General features: G+C 33.7%; 1 protein-coding gene across 17 annotated transcripts in view; it reads right to left on the bottom strand.

Moving 5' to 3' along the window:
- Positions 1-2,654: 2,654 nt before the first annotated feature.
- Positions 2,655-18,565, bottom strand: part of CEP44 (centrosomal protein 44) — a 34,811-nt gene continuing 18,900 nt past the window's right edge. For 7 of the 17 annotated variants that reach the window (XM_054554726.2, XM_054554725.2, XM_054554728.2 and 4 more), the window contains 8 exons: positions 18,413-18,535; positions 13,950-14,120; positions 12,765-12,971; positions 11,956-12,031; positions 6,730-6,854; positions 6,453-6,490; positions 5,639-5,683; positions 2,655-5,418 (listed from right to left, as the gene is read on the bottom strand). In XM_054554726.2, coding sequence (XP_054410701.1) covers positions 5,325-5,418; positions 5,639-5,683; positions 6,453-6,490; positions 6,730-6,854; positions 11,956-12,031; positions 12,765-12,971; positions 13,950-14,120; positions 18,413-18,535 — 879 coding nt within the window. In that variant the 3' untranslated portion in view covers positions 2,655-5,324. Of the gene's footprint in view, positions 5,419-5,464; positions 5,684-6,452; positions 6,491-6,729; positions 6,855-11,955; positions 12,032-12,764; positions 12,972-13,949; positions 14,121-18,412; positions 18,536-18,565 lie in introns of those variants that run through there. The other 10 variants (XM_024246225.3, XM_054554731.2, XM_063723737.1 and 7 more) reach the window with 2 other exon arrangements.

Genomic DNA, 18,565 nt, shown 5'->3' with positions numbered 1-18,565 from the left:
CAACGAGGTATTCATCTTTGGCTGACTCTTTTCTAGAATTCATGATTACATCTTCCTTCTGTCAATACATTTCCCATAGAAAAGAATATAGTATGATTGACCAGGCCCTAGCTTTACCTTGATAAAACCTTGTTTATCTGGAAACCTTCATTATAATGTACTTGATATTCATTTAGTCAACAACTAATTATTAGTACCATTTAGTCTGTAATGAATAAATAAATGGTAGGCACTAGGTGAAACAAACATTAGAAAAAAGACTGAAAGCTGGAAGACTAATAAGGATTAAAGTCAGACAAACAAATAATAGCTATAAAGTGGGTATAAAAATCAAAAGTATAAAAAGGGCACTAAAGCAGCAAAGAGACAGAAGTAGATAATTTGGCCTCTACAGTTGAGAAAAGCTTTTCCAAGAAAGGTATTGGGTCTTTGAGGATAAGCAGAAACTTGCCAGATGAAAGGAAAAGTCATTCTAGACAAAAGAAACGCTGTTTGAAAGCACACTTTTAAGAGAGTTCTGTGTATTTATATTCTCTATAGAATTGTGAGGGCAGTGGAAACAAAGACTTCAAAGAAAAAGGCCTTTGCTGTCCAGCATAAAAAGCTGGGCTCTACTCATTAGTAATAGGAGAAACACAAAGATACATTTTTAGCAGCAACATGGCATAATCAATTAAAAAAAAATACACTTTCGTATTGGTGTGGATACACTCAAGGAGGCAAGATCAGTGAACAGTGCAAGCAAAGAATGAGAAACCTTGAATACAGTGGTAATGGGAATGTATGAAATAATATAAAGGACTGTACAGTATAAATAACAGGGCTTAGGCAGGGGATGGACTAGTAGTAGTAGTAGTAGTAATCTTTGAGTGACAGTCTACGTACTGTTTTTGATAGTGAAGTGTGGCAGAATATGCCACCACAAAATATGCCACTTGGCATAAGATTATTTTGAGCTAAAGGCACTTGAAAATCAGCAGTTGCAAAAGAGACACTGCCCTCCTGGCACCAGGAAAAAAGAAGTATCACTGAAGGGAGAAAACTTCCATGTGAAAGATGCCCTCCTTGTACAAGGAGAGAAGAAACATTCTTGCTATCAGAGATGAGTGGAGGTGGAGAAAAACCCGTACAAACAGTCCCTGTTAAAATAACTTACCTTCCTTTAGCCTCTTCATACATTTTAGTTACTTTTCCACAATTGCTGCTCTTCGTTCAACCTACTACACAAGCATTTAGGTTTTGCCACTTCTTTGGATGTTCATTTTCCTATGGGGGCTCCCATGCACATGGGAAAATCCGTTTGTCTCCTGCTAATTTATCTTATGTCAATTCAATTCTCAGGCCTAGCCAGAGACCCTAAGATGGTAAAGTTTTGCCTCCCATACAATAGCAAAGGGCAGGCAAACAAAATATCCTCCACCTTACGAGGACTTATAGAAGGTAATGCTTTCTCATCAAAGTGGGGAATGGCAAAAATGAAAAAAAAAAAAAAAAAAAAAAGGTGAGCCAGTCATGGGTCTAAAAATGATCAATCTTTACTATAATTCAAATTAATAGAGTTTTACAATTGTAATTACAAATAACTATTCCATAGCTTATTTTAAAACATTTTTTCATAAATATCCTAACAGAGATACAGTCTTTGAAAAGCTCAGAAGTTTCAGAGACAAGATAACCAACACAGAAATACTGTTGATGGGGAGCCTGGAAAGGAGATCTACCTGGGGCAAACATTACTGGGAAACTGCAAAAGTAAATCTATAGGGACTGCCAAGAGACATAAGAAACACGTACAGAATTCTGTTGCATTGTCACAAGTGCCTCTCAGGGTTTCAACAACAGATGAAGAGCTACATCTCATGATTTAATAAGTTGATTTGCACTCCAAGTACATAACAACTTAAGTGAACTGAAGGACTGAAACAAATTAGGAACTATTCCAAAATATTCAGCCTTCTCATCACTCTAATTCCCTGACTGTTCAACTTTCCTGTGATTCTCTACTTTTTTTCTTACCACCCATCCCTCTAACATAAAATTAAAATAATTTATACATTTGGGATACTTACTGAATAAGTCCTATGTTTAATATTTTACATTTAAATGATTAAAAAAGCAAAATCAAATTAAATTTTTACTAGTGATTTAGTGGACTTCACTGAGAAAAAAAAAAAACAAACCATATATATATACATATATATACTCCTAATTCCCACAAGTATTAGGAATAAACATGTCATAATAAAATTAATATGAATTTTTAAAAATTTCCTCTTCAAAAATAAATTTGCATGTTCTGAATGTGCTACTGCTGTCAGTGCTGTACTGACTTTCCAGTTTTCTTCTCTGAGTGGGATAAGAAACCTGCCATTTTCACTAGGAACATTAAAACTCAAGAGACACAACAATTAAAGCTTTAATTTTGTAGTTTAATGTTTCATACTACCTCTACTTCACCTTCTTTATATCCTTCAGTTTCAAAGAAAGGAGACAAACCTGGGGACTGTTAAAAAGTAAAAACGAAAGCTACAATGTTATTTGAGCTCAAAAAGTGTTGTAGTTTATAAAATTGAGAAGGTTGTATTAATTTTTATGCTTCCCGAAGTGTGTATCAATTATATAAAGTTATGAGTAATGAATGGCATGAAACAAAGTCCCAACATTTTCAAGTTTTATTTTTAAAATATATTACAACATCACATTAGAAACAGTAGAGGAAAACAAGCAAACATGATAGAATTACTTTTTTCCAACTCAATAGTACTTAGCTTTACCTAGAATTTTCATATAGCTGACGCTAACTTCTTCTGAACCCTTTCTGACTAGTATTTTACCTTATGTATTCTTTACAGTATTTCCATATACTCTTTACCTAGGCCTATTCAGAGCATAACATAGACAGGGCAGCACAAGCAACTGACACCTTTGTTGGTAGTACAGTGTTTTTTCATCCAGTTTATGAGAGAATGAAAAGAATGAAAGTGAAAATTTTACTTAACTTAGGGTTATGTAGCTCCAGGTAATCTCTTCAGAACTTCCCTGCTTCACCTTCTCAAGTTAATCAACAGTGGCTAGTTTATGACTAGAAACCACTTACCCAATTGCCTAAACAAAAAAACTTTTTAAAATAACAATTTGCTGATCTGTCCAATAACTCCAATAAAGTTGAATTTGCTTTATTTTTCCAAAAATTATGTTGTCTAGATAAAGACTCTTTGTAAGTGTAAATGTACGATATATTGAGTTGATTTTTAGTCTATTAGAGAGTTGTTAGACAAGTTATTAAAGTTTAAGAAAATTTGGATTCTAAATTTCCACCTGATAACATATACGAAATATTTTATATTTTCAATATATACTTATACTTTGCACACTGTATATAAACTAGGAGATTAGAAATGTTTTAACTCCTTTCACTGTGTGTATATCTGCACTATATAAAGAAAAAAAGAAAGGGCAGAAAGAGACTTAACTTTTTTTCTATCTTCCATAAGAAAACTTCAAAAAATGTTTCTTTTTAAAATTGAGTTTTTCAAAAGGGAAAAAATATTATCCTGTTTGATGGGAAATCACTTGTTTTAATAAAAGGTAAAATACTGGCATGTTAACCACAAGGTGGTGCTATAATTCCATGCTGGTACTGATATTTTAGGAGTTAATCGATACAGTAGTTTTTCCCTTATAATTATAACCTCTTAACCTCTTAATTTTTATAAATGTACTTCTCTCACAATTGAAAAAAATTAAAGCTAACATGCTTCATTAATTCTGGAAATATTTACTGAAACTCTGTTAAATTCAAAATTGTATGTTTCTGTAGGCTATCATTTTAAAGTTCTGATGACCAAATATTTATTAGAATACTAAAAATGTGGCCAAGCATGGTGACTCACCCATGGAATCTTAGCACTTTGGGACGTCCAGGTGGGCAGGTAGCTTTAGCTCACGAGTTCGAGAACAGACTGGGCAACATGGTGAAACCCTGTCTCTACAAAAATACAAAAATTAGCCAGGCATGACGGTACAGGCCTATAGTCCCAGCTACTCAGGAGGCTGAGGCACAAGAATCTGCTTGAACTCGGGAGGCAGAAGGTGCAGTGAGCCGAGATCACGCCAGTGCACTCCAGCCTGGGCAACAGAGTGAGACCCTGTTTCAAAAAGAAAAAAAAAAAAAAAAAAAAAGGGAATTCTAAAAATGTTTTCTTAAAAGTGATTTCTTACACTGTTTCAAATTCACAAACACAAAAAAAAATTTAAGTGATTTCTACTCATATAACAATATTTTATATTTGACAGTGTAATATAGAATTATACATATATACCATAAATAGATGAATAAAATGTAATCAGATGGTTCACATAATAATAAAAAAAATACTCTTTTTCCTTCCGAATAATGAAGTCAATTTTCTTGAGGATTTTCTGGGATTACTGCTACACTTTTATCTACAAGTTTTAAAAAAGATAATTCATATAGTAATATTAAAAATAAATTTCATTTTTCCATTGATTTAACTTCAGCTAAGACTTCTCTCCAAAAAATGTGTAACTTTTCATCATTAAAAAAACAAAACACAACACCTCACTGTCTATCTTTTAACGTTGGCTAGAATGGCTACATTCTCTTTCTGTTATACTGGTCTTAAAAAGTGTTACACCACCAGGTGTGATGGCTCACGCCTGTAATCCCAGCACTTTGGGAGGCCAAGGCGGGCAGATCACCTGAGGTCAGGAGTTCGAGACCAGCCTGACCAACATGGAGAAACCCCAACTCTAATAAAAATACAAAATTAGCTGGGCATGGTGGTGCATGCCTGTAATCCCAGCTACTCAGGAGGCTGAGGCACAAGAATTGCTTGAACCCGGTAGGCAGAGGTTGCGGTGAGCCAAGATTGTGCTATTGCACTCCAGCCTGGGCAACAACAGCGAAACTCCATCCCCCCCCCAAAAAAAATTATACAATAGAGCATACTAAAACGTTCAACACATTTCTCATGGTGAACCTTGAGACCATAGTCCTCTTGGTCTAAACTTGAGGACCATAGTCCTCCAGCCTGTTTCCCAGTACAAAAGGAGAATCTTAACCTTAATTTCTCAGTGTTAATTGGAAAGGTATTGATGTTTTTGACCAAGCATGAAATAGCTGTCTTTTTGTTTTATTTAATTTTCAATGAGCATTTTTAACTGTTCATTATAACTTATTCATTAGTACAGATGCCAAGATGGTATATATGAGAGCCTCTTGGGTATAATACACAAGTCCCATTTGGAATGTTTCCAACAGGATGTAAACCATAGTCCTCAAGCCTGTGCTTTAAAAAACATTACTTAGCACACTGCCAACAAATGTCAACACAGAAATACAGTGCTGTAATGACTTCACTCTGTAAGAGAAATATACTGGAACATGAGTTTTTCCTAAAAAAAAAAAAAAAAAAAAGTGACACAAGGTAAAGCAGTATAATCATTGCTCAAAAATATTAAAAGATTTATTTAATAATGAATACAAAAATTCATATACCAAATGGAATCCAAATTGTCAAAAATTGCAGTATATTAAAATTATATAAAGAATTCTTAAAATATACAATATATATAGTAACCAAAGTCCTAGAAAAGTTCATGTAGAAAATCCTACAAGTAGTGATTTGGACATTTCAGTAACTCTGCAGTTTCTTCAAACCTGAAATACAATAAATAATATATTAAGTAAATCAATAATTCATAATAAAGCATAGCATTTTAGTTGTTGAAATTATGCTTTTTAGCCTAAAATAAATTTGAATATTTTTCTTATCTATAAGTACAGTTACTATGAATAAACTTAAGTATGGCCAGAGGGAAGACAAAGAGGAGTCAATTCTGAGTCTTGTATTCTTGGAGTGTAAGTTAAGTACTTTTTGCATTTCAAAATAATATTATAATTTTCTATAGTAATAGGCTGCATAATCATCTTATATGCAATTTCATTTCGTATTTCCTTTGAACTGCTCTTTAGAAAAATCACATCATTTGTACTAGACAAAAACATCATTTTTAGTATCTTATCAATAACTTGCCGAAAAACACCAGTGATATTTTCACAACACTGAAAATGTCCCCAAACCATCCATCCACATATATTATTTAATATTTTGATAAATCAGTTATCAAAAATAGATAATACTCTTGATTAGTTACCAACCAAAAATATCTTTGTACTCTATCTGCAGTTAATTCCATTAACAATTCCAACAAGTTTTAAATCCCTTGTTGGAAACTAAAACAGTGACTCATCTCACAAACACATAACTGTAGGTGGATTTATTATCCAATGGAGTCCTGAAGGAAATTCCACACCTGATTCAGAGACCTTTAAGGTTTGAAACACACATGCACATTCTATATATACTGTAATCCAATACAATTCCCTATAGAGAAATGAATTTCTGTTGCCCCTTTCTGTTACTTACATTTTTTTCATCCTTTCCATTTTCTGGATTGTTGTTTCCTTTAATTTAAAAAGCAACAAATTTAGATGATTTCTCAAAGTAAACCATCATCAAAGATGGACCGAGAATGTACAAAACACAGTTTGAAACATTGCATTAAGTACTGTTTACTTATGAAAGAATTTTGAGAGACTAAGATTTGGTTTTGCTATTTTTCTTGCCAGCAATAGTTACAACTAAAACTAACGCTTGCTTGTTTTCCTAATTTAGAAAGGAAATAATCTAAGCATTTTCTTACCTCCGAAATCTCATTCAAACCACAGTAATTAACGGTAGAGGCTCTGGGAGTTGAATCTGATGATGCTGTACTATAGCCAGAGGACAGAGGAATACTTGCTGGCCTCTCTACTTTGCTTTTTCTGTCTGTGAAGAAATTAAGTTTTAGATTCCCTTTTCCTTTCACAAAAAGAGTGAAATATCTAAAAACATTATTTACAGATGGAAGAAAAACATACTATTTTAATTAAAAATGGCTAGCGGTATAGATCAAAGAGTTTTTAGTCTCTTTTAAGGTAACAGCTTTCATATGGAGATCTAGACGTTAAAAACTGCCCAATAAAAATTACAAAAGGCAGTATTATTATCATGATAGCAATCAGTTTGAATAAACAGGTAAGTTAATAATTTATTTTAAAATATAACCTATTGAATCAATCATGTATATTCTTTTCTTAAAATGGTGATATTTACATTAAATAATTAGTATCCATGAATTTGTCATGATGCTTTTATTCAGCAACATTTAGGCATTTCACAAATTTTTTTACTACTGTTCTGTGGCAAGTGACAACTATTATTATAAATGACCATATATATCTTTTAAAAATCAAGAAACATTCTAACTTGATTTGACACATATGAAAATAAGTAATGCAAAAATTTAAGATCCACAGATTTCTTTTTCTAAAAAACTGAAAAACCTAACATTTCAAATATCCTGATAATATTAATTTGACAAAATGATGGCATCTCCCCTACAAAAATATCAATTAGAGAAGATTACGGATAATGTAATAAATCCTGCAAACCCTGTGTTTTAGTCAGAATACATTTGGCTGCAAAAGCAATGCAAAAAAAAAATTAGACACCCATTTAAACTGGTTCACATAAAGAGAGCTTTATTGTAAGCCTATATAGACAACCTTAATTGGGGAACAAACTGTTACCACTGAGAACTGAAACAACTAGAAGACTAATTTTCATCTCTCATAAAGTCACAGTCTCTTTTGCCTACTTCTGCTATTTGCTCCATTCCTCCGCTCTTCTCTGTAGAATGGCGTTCTCTGCTGACTCATCAGCATAAACTTCCACCACATGGCCAGCCCAGCCCAGGCTCAATATCATTTGACTAACTAACTCGTTCGTGGTGTCCTAATTCCAAATGCTAAGAGAGAGAATGTAATTTGACTCATCACACTTTGAGCTGGTATTCTCTGGGTCAGGTGTCTACTCTTAATCCAATTAGCTAAGCCTGGAGGTCAAGATTACAGGGTATAATTCTGAAGACTACCTAAACCCAGATCTTTTAGTAGGAGCTATGGACAAGAGGTTATTTTAAGAAATAATTTGAAATTAGGCAGGAACTATATCTACTATGCACTAAATCTTGGACTTTTTTCTGTGGGTACAGATAGTTGTCCTGAACATTTCTTTCATCTTTCCAAAAAGAGGAGGGAGCCCTAGGAAAAGGAAACAGGTCAGGGAAGACAGATAAAGGGTGAAGCAATGTCTCTCTTTGTCTTCCACTTTGGGGTCCAGACTTTGCGGTGTCTAACCTTATTCAAGGGTGTGCCTCATGGTGGGAGAAAGCTGGTATTTGGCAGGCTGGCAGGCTATTCATAGTTATTCCTACAGAGGATACCAGAGGTTACAGAGTGGACCATTACAGAACACCAACTATATTTAATAGCCAGATCAGTTAAGTGCACATTAATTTCTATAATTTTTCTTATTGCTATCCTGAACCTTTAGTAAAGCCTTACTTGTTTAAACATTAATAGTTTCTTAGCTGTGCTATAGGGGATTGAGAAAAGATTGGTAACTGAGTTCAGGTTGGAAAGGAATGGGGAAAGGCAATGGCCACTGACACAAGGACCCTGACACCAGTTGTTATGTACTTCAGTAGTGACTGCTAAGAAGTCTCTGTAAAGTCCCTTTCTACTTCTAAGGGTATGGGGGTATGGGACATGAAATCTTCTACCCAACTCTTACCATGTAACAATTAATTTTTCACTGCCATCTTTGGAGGCTTACCACCTTATTCCACTAAGGGAATCAGTAGGGTCCTTTACCATTTAATAATTTGTAAGCCAATACTTCTAAATCAAGGACCAATGTATGTATCCAATGATTTCTAAATATTCTGTCTTAAGGATTTCATACATAATTTATTATACTCAAAAGTAAACTCATTATTTCTCCCAAACCTTCTCCTCTTCCTGAATTTTTTATTTTATTAAAGAGTAACAATCACCTACCCAATCACATGAGCCAAACACAAGTAGTCAGTCTTAACTTCCTTACTTTCCTTCACCCTTTTTGTATCTATCAGGAATCAAGGCGTATCAATTTTAACATCTAAATTTCTCCCAAATAAATCACCTGCTCTTTATCCTCACTATCATTGCCTTAGTAGAGACCCTCATTATTATTCTGAAATAATGACTATTAAAATTCTTTTCAAATTATCCTTGCCTATCTTACTTTCCTAACAAATCACTATTCTGCTTTGATGATAATCTTTGTGAAACACAAATCTGAGAATATTAGCCTTGCTGAACATCTTCCTACGACTCTGGGATAAACTCCATGACTTGATCTTTCTACTCTTCTGCTACAGCTTCCTTCAGGTGCTCACATGTACCCTTCCTGCTAGTCACACAGGAACAAACCACACTCTTCTGTGGTGCCATACCTTTATTTTTTTTTTTTTTCCCCTCTAAGGGAAAAAAGGCACAAAACAAAGCGAAACAAACAAGCAAACAAAAAAGGAGCACTAACAGTTGGTGCCCTGTCTGGCAATTAACACCTAAACTACTGTACCCTCTAGTGAATATAAATAATTTCATGAAAAATAACATCACATGAGGTCACTTCATTAGCATAATGAAACAACACGCCCAAAACCACTATTCATGTCGGAACATAGACAAAACAAGGGCACCATGTAACCACATAAATGAGCAGATATAGCCCCCCTTGCTTAACATGAGTACTTATTTTATGCTAAAAATTTCATTCTTACCATCAATCATCAAATTGCTCCTGCTCCCTGACAGCACCCGTAGCCCTTGCTTCCTCAAACCCTCTCCAAAATTATCCAACACAAGTCCAATCCTTAAAAGCCCCTGCTAATTCACTCTTACCAAGACATTAAGGTGGCTTACAATTCCCCATGGAACACTGTATTCCTGAAAAAAGGCAAAACAAATCTGGAACCTCACAAAAACTATTACTGATTTAATATGATCCTAAACCCAGAGTAGTAAATTATTGCTCTCTGCCTCCAAATGAAATCAAACCCTATTTCCAAGTAGCATGTATAAGGTATAATGTGTAAGTCTTTATAAACTTGAGTCTTTTAATTAATCTAGATCAGATCATAAACTCTATGAGACCAGGTATTCACCCTAATCATAATCATTTCAGATAGTGGCCTGTTAATTACTTTCAGTCCTGGCACAGTTGTTGAAATTTAGCTATGTGAACCCGGACATGGTAACTCACACCTGTAATCCCAGTACTTTGAGAAGCAGAGATGGGAGGATTGCTTGAGCCCAGGAGTTCAAGACCAGCCTGAGCAACATAGCAAGACCTCGTTTTACTAAAAACAACACGTAAATAAATAAAAAATTATCCAGGTGTGGTGGCACGCACCTGTAGTCCCAGCTACTCAGGAGGCTGAGACAGGAGGATCACTTTAAGCCAAGGAGTTAACGTCTAGGAGACTGCAGTGAGCTATGACTGCATCACTGCACTCCAGCCTGAGCAACAGAGTAAGACCACCCTTATCTCAAAAAAATTAAAAAAAAAAACAACAAAAAAAACGTAGCCATGCGTTTTCTAAATAGGTTAAAGGTATATTCTATAATCATGTCATTAAAAAAATAAGCCTGAGCATGCAAAATCAAACTTGAAAAAGGCAATGTTTTGCAAATCACAAGCATTCAATATTCTCTCAGTGAATAAATATTTAAACTCTACTATATGCAAATACTGGTGATAAAAGCACCGACATACTTTCTGTGTGCTAGACAGGCAGATCATAAGATAAAGTTTTGACTCTCAAGGATCTTACACTCAAGCATTAACATTTGTTGAATAGATATATGAATGGATAAATAAAACAGGCAACATTTTACCAAATCTGAAATCTGCAGCCTATAATAAATTTAGTTGCCTTAAATAGCATCTCAAATAATTATATTTAATAAGCTAATCACTGAAATTGTTCTTTGTGCAATGATATTGATATGTGCTCCAAATATGCAGTGGTCAAGAAAAAACTTCAGATCAGTTGCCTGGATTCAAATTTGATCTACCATTCAATAACTGTGTGACCTTTGTTGTAGTTACTTAATTTTGCTGTACTTCAGTTTCCTCAACTGTAAAATATAAAAATAGTACTTATCTTGCATGGTTACTTCAAGAATTAAATGAGTTAATATAGTAGTTAGAATCGTGCCAGGCACACTGTTAGTGCTAGAATACATATTGTTATTTTATTGTTACACATATAGTAGAGCTGAAAGATTTTATAATGTTAACAATCCACAGATATTAAAAATTTAACTTAATGATGAATTCTCAATTGGACAAAACATCTCTTCTATAGATATGATTTAATCACAGATATGGCACAAAATTTAGATCTTTTAAAAATATAACAATCAAAAAAAACAAAGCTGTCACTGAAAAACAGAAATCTTATACTTGCTGCTCAGTTACACTAAGCAAAATATCAGTAGCCTAGTAAAGTGACCAGGAAAAGACCTGTCCTAATATCAGATCTTTCCCATTTTATCATTATCAGTGAACTATTCACATGGAAGAGGTTTGCAATACTTTATAGATACTGACAAATGTGTTCTCTTCTCTTACATATTATTATTTACATATGAGAAAGCTACTACCTACCTAAGCTTAAATTTAAAAACTTGGAGGCCAATTTTAATATTCTAGAGCACTTGATTATTCTCGAATGATTAAAACAGTAAAATATCTCTAAAAATTTTCAATTTTGTACACTGAAATTTATTCGCCCACTATGTTATGTGAAATAAGTAGGCTGGCTTGTTAAGCAATTCTTGGCTTTAGTAGTCTGTAGGTTCATTATTTTATTTGTTCTAGGAGCTCTGCAATTTCTAAACAATAAAGCTTAAGAATATTAAAATTACCAAATACCTATAACAATCATTTTTCTGAAAACTCATCATACCAATTCTCATAGTATTTACAAACTTACGAGGATTCAGAAGGTCCATGTCGCTACAAGAAGCGTAGTCTTCACTAACTTCATTAAACTCTATAAATTCATCATTCTGGAATAACACAGTTAAATATTTAGAATGAAATAAAAAGAAAAACCCTCTCATTTTATATTCTTAATACTGAGCATAAAATATAAAGGTAGCATGATAAATGTTTAAATATTTTTAATTTTTTATTAAAGCAATACATACACTGTATATTCCTACATATAAGAAATGTTTTGAATATGGAAGCAGATAGCAAGCTACTTGAATCTATCAACTTCACTTTCTAGGAAGGAAAGACAGACCAGAAATCGAAATCCCGAGTAAAAAAAACAAATTTATCAGATTTGATAAGGCAATGGTAAATTTGGTAACTATTCTATGAAATTCACAATATGATTGAAGTAAATGAGTGAAAAAAAGATAGGAAGAGTTATCAATATCTTCTGTATCTTTTCTACCCTATGAAAATAGGTCATTTGTACTATTAAAAGATATAAAATAATTTTAAGCTTTTCATAATATCATATTCTTACCTCATTTTAAGTTCTTCAAGTATTATTAACATCTGTAAAGGCTCAACTGACAAGTTTTTCAGATTATCTTATTCAATGAAGAGAGAAACAACAGCCACAACAACAAACAGGCTATATTTAAACAGAACTTCATTCTAACTAGACATTTTCTCATTATTCAAATATTCTCATATTTAGCATTTCCAAAAAAATACACATACAACAATCAAAGAAATACTTTGTTATATCTGACATATTTTATAAATGTTAAAGGAGGAAAATACCTTTTTAGACAAAAGCATTTCTGTTTCAAGTAGAGTGACACGACTAAGAAGATTATTCCAGGTGTTTTCATCTACCATCACTTTTCCTTTCATTTTTTGTTCCAAACAGTCTAACCTTTTCTCTATCAAAGTCAGTTTCTTAAGCTTTTCTTGGCATTCAGCAAGCATAGTCTGTAGTGCAGTAATCTCAGGATTAACATTTACATCCTAAAAAGGTTAGAGAGATTAAAAATAAAATTAAACAAACTGAAATTTCTTTAAAATTAATGTATTCTCACTTCCACAGTGTTATCTCAATAGTTAGGAGAGTCGGTCCTGCTTGAGATTTAAGAGAGCTATCTCTGGATGGAGACTACTTGGCCACTTAAACTAGTTCTGAGATTTATGATCTTGATGCCTCCATTTCCTCATTAAAAAAAAAAAAAGAGATGAGAGCAGTATCTATTTCATATGATTCTTCTGATAATGAGTTAATTTGCATGATTCTCTTAATACCAGCTAGTAAAATAAAACTATTATTAACTAGCTTCTTGAAACAACACTTAGCACAAAGCTAAGAGGAAACAACACTTAGTGCATTAAGATTGTTCGGTTTGCCATATAACAGGAAGTAGGTCCAATGGCCATCTGGTAGTTTTTGTAAGTGCCAACTGTATATTGATATACTGAGATATATAGAAGTCACAAGACATAGAAACATAGAAAAAGAAGTTTTAGCAGAAACAGTAGAGATCAGACATATTGGGGTCTATGGCAATTAAGAGTAATAGAAATGGTTAAGAGAGAAAAAATAACAGCAAGGACCCAGAAAGGAAAATGAATAGGCAATAAAGTGCCAATCTTTTCCATTCACCAATAAAGAAAATAGGTGGTAGAGAACCTCCACTATGCAAAGTAGCATATCTCTATGTCTCACTAAATTGTAGATTCCTTAAAGCCAAGTACCATATCTTATTCTACTTTGCATCACCCCAACACTTAGCCCAGCACCCTACACATATGCAGCAAATATTTGTTGAATTATTTTAGTAAGACTTATTGACACTTAAGTAACTGTAACATAGGTAAAACGTCATGATTAATAATTCAAAAGGCTAGAAATATTCCAAAGTTTAGAGGCTGAAATAATTACACATATTTAAGTAAAAAATACTGGCATCTATTTAAAAAGTCCAAAGTTGTTACCTGTTGCTCAGCCTTGATTTCAGGAACCTTTACTTCAGGCATCTTTATTTCAGTAGCATTTAAGTCAGACACATCAACTGCTTCATTAACACCTGTTATTGGACTTAATGTATCCTCAGAAATGTCAACATTACCTTCATTATACAAGTGACGAATCACCACAGCTTTCTTCTGCATAGAGAAAAATATGTAAGAAATACTTCAATGTTTTCCTCCCACAATTATTTATTTTTTAACTTTTAAGTTCAGGGGTCCATGTGCAGGTTTGTTACACAAGTAAATGTGTGTCATGGGGGTTTGTTGTGCAGATTATTTCATCACCCAGGTATTAATCCCAGTACCCATTGGTCATTTTTCATGAACCTCCTCCTACCCCCCACTCTCTGAAAGGCTCCAATGTGTTTTGTTTCCCTCTATGTGTCCATGCGATCTCATCATTTAGCTCCCACTTACAAGTGAGAACAAGCGGTATTTGGTTTTCTGTTTCTGCATTAGTATGCTAAGGATAAGGGCCTCCAGCTCCATCCATGTCCCTGCAAAGGACATCATCCCATTATTTTTTATGGCTACAGAGTATTCCATAGTGTATATGTACCACATCTTCTTTATCTGCTCTATCATTGATGGGCATTTAGGTTGATTCCATGTCTTTGCTATTGTGAATAGTGGTGCAATGAACATATGCATGCGTCTTTACAACAGAACAATTTATATTCCCTTAAGTATATACCAAGTAACGGGATTGCTGGGTCAAATGGTCTTTAGGTCTTTGAGGAATTGCCACATTGTCTTCCACAGTGGTTGAACTAATTTACACTCCCACCAACAGTGTATAAGTGTGCCTTTTTTTCACAACCTCACGAGCATCTGTTATTTTTTGACTTTTTAATAGTCATTCTGAGAAGCGTGAGATGGTATCTCATTGTGGTTATGATTTGCATTTTTCTAATGATCAGTGATGTTGAGTTTTTTTCATATGATTACTGGCTGTATGTATACCTTCTTTTGAGAAGCAGATGTTCATATCCTTTGTCCACTTTTTAATTAGGTTGTTTTTTTCTTGTAAATTTGTTTAAGTTCTTTATGGATGCTAGATACTAGGCTTTTGTCAGACACAAGTTTGCAAAAATTTTCTCCCACTCCGGAGGGTGTCTGTTTACTTTGCTGATAGTTTCTTTTGCTGTGTAGAAGCTCTTTAGTTCAAATAGATCCCATTTGTCAACTTTTGCTTTTGTTGGAATTGCCTTTGGCATTTTCGTCATGAAATCATTGCCCACACCTATGTCCTGAATGGTATTGCTTAGGTTGTCTTCCGGGTTTTTATAGTTTTGGGTTTTACATTTAAGTCTTTAATCCATCTTGAGTTGATTTTTGTATATGGTGTAAGGAAAGGGTCTACTTTCAATCTTCTGCATATGGCTACCCAGTTATCACAGCACCATTTACTGACTAGGGAATCCTTTCCCCATTGCTTGTTTTCATCAGGTTTGTTGAAGATCTGATAGTTACAGGTGTGTGGTCTTATTTCTGGGTTCTCTATTCTCTTCCATTGGTCTATGTGTTTGTTCTGGTACTAGTACCATGATGTTTTGGTTACTGTAGCCCTGTAGTATAGTTTGAAGTTGGGTAGCATGATCCCTCCAGCTTTGTTCTTTCTCCTTAGGATTGCCTTGGCTATTTGGGTCCTTTTTGGTTTCATAGAAATTTTAAAGTAGTTTTCTTTAGTTCTCTGAAGAATGTCAATGGTAGTTTAATGGGAGTAGCATTGAATCTATAAATTGCTTTGGGCAGTATGGTCATTTTAACAATACTGATTCTTCCTATCCATGAGCATGGAATGTTTTTCCATTTGTTTGTGTCATCTCTGATTTCTTTGAGCAGTGGTTTATAGTTTTACTTGTAGAGCTCTTTTGCCTCCCTTGTTAGCTAGATTCCTAGGTATTTTATTCTTTTTGTGGCAATTTTGAATGAGAGTTTGTTTGTGATTTGGTTCTCAGCTTGACTGTTGTTGGTATATAAGAATGCTAGCAATTTTTGCACATTGATTTTGTATCTCAAGACTTTGCTGAAGTTGCTTATCAGCTTAAGAAGCTTTTGGCCTGAGAAGATCCTCCTACAATTATTTTAAACATACACACAGCAATTTTGCAAAAGGAACACCAATCTTTAAAAATTAAAAAAAGTTTAAGTTATCACATATAATGTATATATCAAAATATTACCATTACTAACATTACCAATAATTTATGTGTGATGATAAAATTGGGGTTCTGACTTTTAAAACAATTCTTACATTTTAGGACAAGCGCTGAAATATTTATTAAATTATGTCTGAGATTTGATTTAAAATAAAGACAAAACAAGATTATCAAAGAGTTGATAAATTGCTGAAACTGGATGATGGGTATGTTTGTAAATGTTTGAAATGTTCCATAATAAAAAGTTATTTTTAAAAAAGATTGCCGAATAATTCACTTATAAATAATCAAAAACTGGCTCTATGAGTAGGGCTCATTACAATTTTTCTATTAAACAAACTGCAATTTATTAGACCTTCAGCTAACAATTCAAACCTAATAATGACAACGAAAAAGTCCTGACAAAAAAAGCAATAGGTCACGGTATGCATTTACCTAGAAATCCTCTACCTGCTTCCTATTCTACAGTTTGCATACACACTATAAAAACATATGTGACTCAGAAGCACAAATAAGCATACTATATAAGGCACTGGGATAGGAGACAATTTGCTTTAATATTGACTCAACTTTTGCTTGGAAACAAAGAAATGTACTTGTAGACTCTCTCTTTTCTAAATCTGAGAACTTTTAATACTTACTCAAATTTCTGATAAAGATCTGATATACATTTTAATAGATAACAAAGAAAACTTTGCTTTAAGACAATTAAAAATAAGTCTAATGTTTTGAAGTTTACATTTTTCTTAGCTAGGACAATTTAGACTGTCCCCTCAACTCTCATACTGAAATAGAAGATTGAAAAGCACATTATATCAATAAATAATTAATAAGTGCTCACAGTGTACCTAATCCTGTGCTAAGCAAAATGAAGGTACAAAAAATCAGTATAAGAAAATCCCTGTTTATATATGTTCCTTCTAGTTGAGGAAGAATACAAGATATAAGTCATTTAACAGTTACAAAATAATAAATAAAACTAACAAGAGTTTGATGAGTTAGAGATGCAAGTGTACAAAAACTATATGCACTTATTCAAAAATGGCGGCTCTGTATCATTCTTTATATTGTCCTCATTACCTACAGCAAAACAGGCACATTAAAAAGAAGTGGCATAAGAACCTTTTCTTACAATAAAATTTCACTTTTTTAAGGTATAAAGGAATAAACATATATTTTTTTGAGATGGAGTCTCGCTCCGTCACCCAGCCTGGACTGCAGTAGTACGATCTCGGCTCACTGGAACCTCTGCCTCCAGGGTTCAAGCGATTCTCCTGCCTCAGCCTCTCAAGTAGCTGGGGCTACAGGCACCAGCTACCACGCCTAGCTAATTTTTGTATTTTTAGTAGAAACGGGGTTTCACCATGTTGGTCAGGCTGGTTTGAACTCCTGACTTTAGGTGATCCACCCGGCCTCCCAAAGTGCTGGGATTACAGGCGTGAGCTACTGCGCCAGGCCCAAGAATAAATTTTTAAAATAGATTCTGTTTACATAACTCATCTATTTTGGATTAGGGCAGAAATAATACTCTAGATTATACTTCAGTCAGAAAGTATTCACATCCTTTACTTAATTATACCATTGATAATTCATCTGATATTCTATCATTCAATCAGAAAGAGTTTTCTCCAGATGGAAGACAGCTGAAAATATATTAATAAATAATATTTTAGCTCAAATCTCCCTTAGTGATAGAAACACTGTAGCTCTAAGTGCATTAGATTCAATTTGCCACAGCTGCTCAAAGCAGATAATGGCAGAAAAATTATCTTTCAAGAAAGAGAAAATATTCAAAATATTAACGGAAAACCAGATTCTACGTGTAGGGACTACAAATTATTGGATAATTCATACTTGGTTACAGAAATACAATGTACATAAATGAATGATTATAACCTATCACTACTGCTAATGTAGGCTCTTCATATGTTCCCATGTTTTAGGAAGACCAGAACACAATTAAGAGCAAATGTAGATAACTGCATAAGATAATCTTCCTAAATCACTACTCTTCTGTTTAGGAAATCAGGCAGAATTAGAAATTAGAAATATAAAGAGAACACCTATTTAATTTTATATTTCTATCCTATTGTTATAACTTCAGGCATACTGCCCAAAAATATATGACATGCACTGTTAAAAATCCCTACACTCCAATATCTAACTAGAATGTTTCATCAGGTGCCACTCAGAAAAGTGAAAACTGTATATTGGATTAATTAGATAACTCTTAAACAATATGATATTTTCTTTGTGGTTGCATACCTTTCCTGAAGCCATAAACCTGCCACTGATATCAACGCCAACAGCCTCTGCAGATATTTTCTCAGTGCTCAAAGGAGGTTCTGACTTACCAGAACTGATTTTCTTTCTTTGTTGTGATGGAATCTAAAAAAAAAGGTATTAGTCAAAATAACA

The sequence above is a fragment of the Pongo abelii genome, chromosome 3 (assembly GCF_028885655.2).
Source record: "Pongo abelii isolate AG06213 chromosome 3, NHGRI_mPonAbe1-v2.0_pri, whole genome shotgun sequence".
Lineage (NCBI taxonomy): Eukaryota > Metazoa > Chordata > Mammalia > Primates > Hominidae > Pongo > Pongo abelii.
The sequence above is the reverse complement of the archived record's forward strand: the minus strand, read 5'-3'. Positions and strand labels throughout refer to the sequence as shown.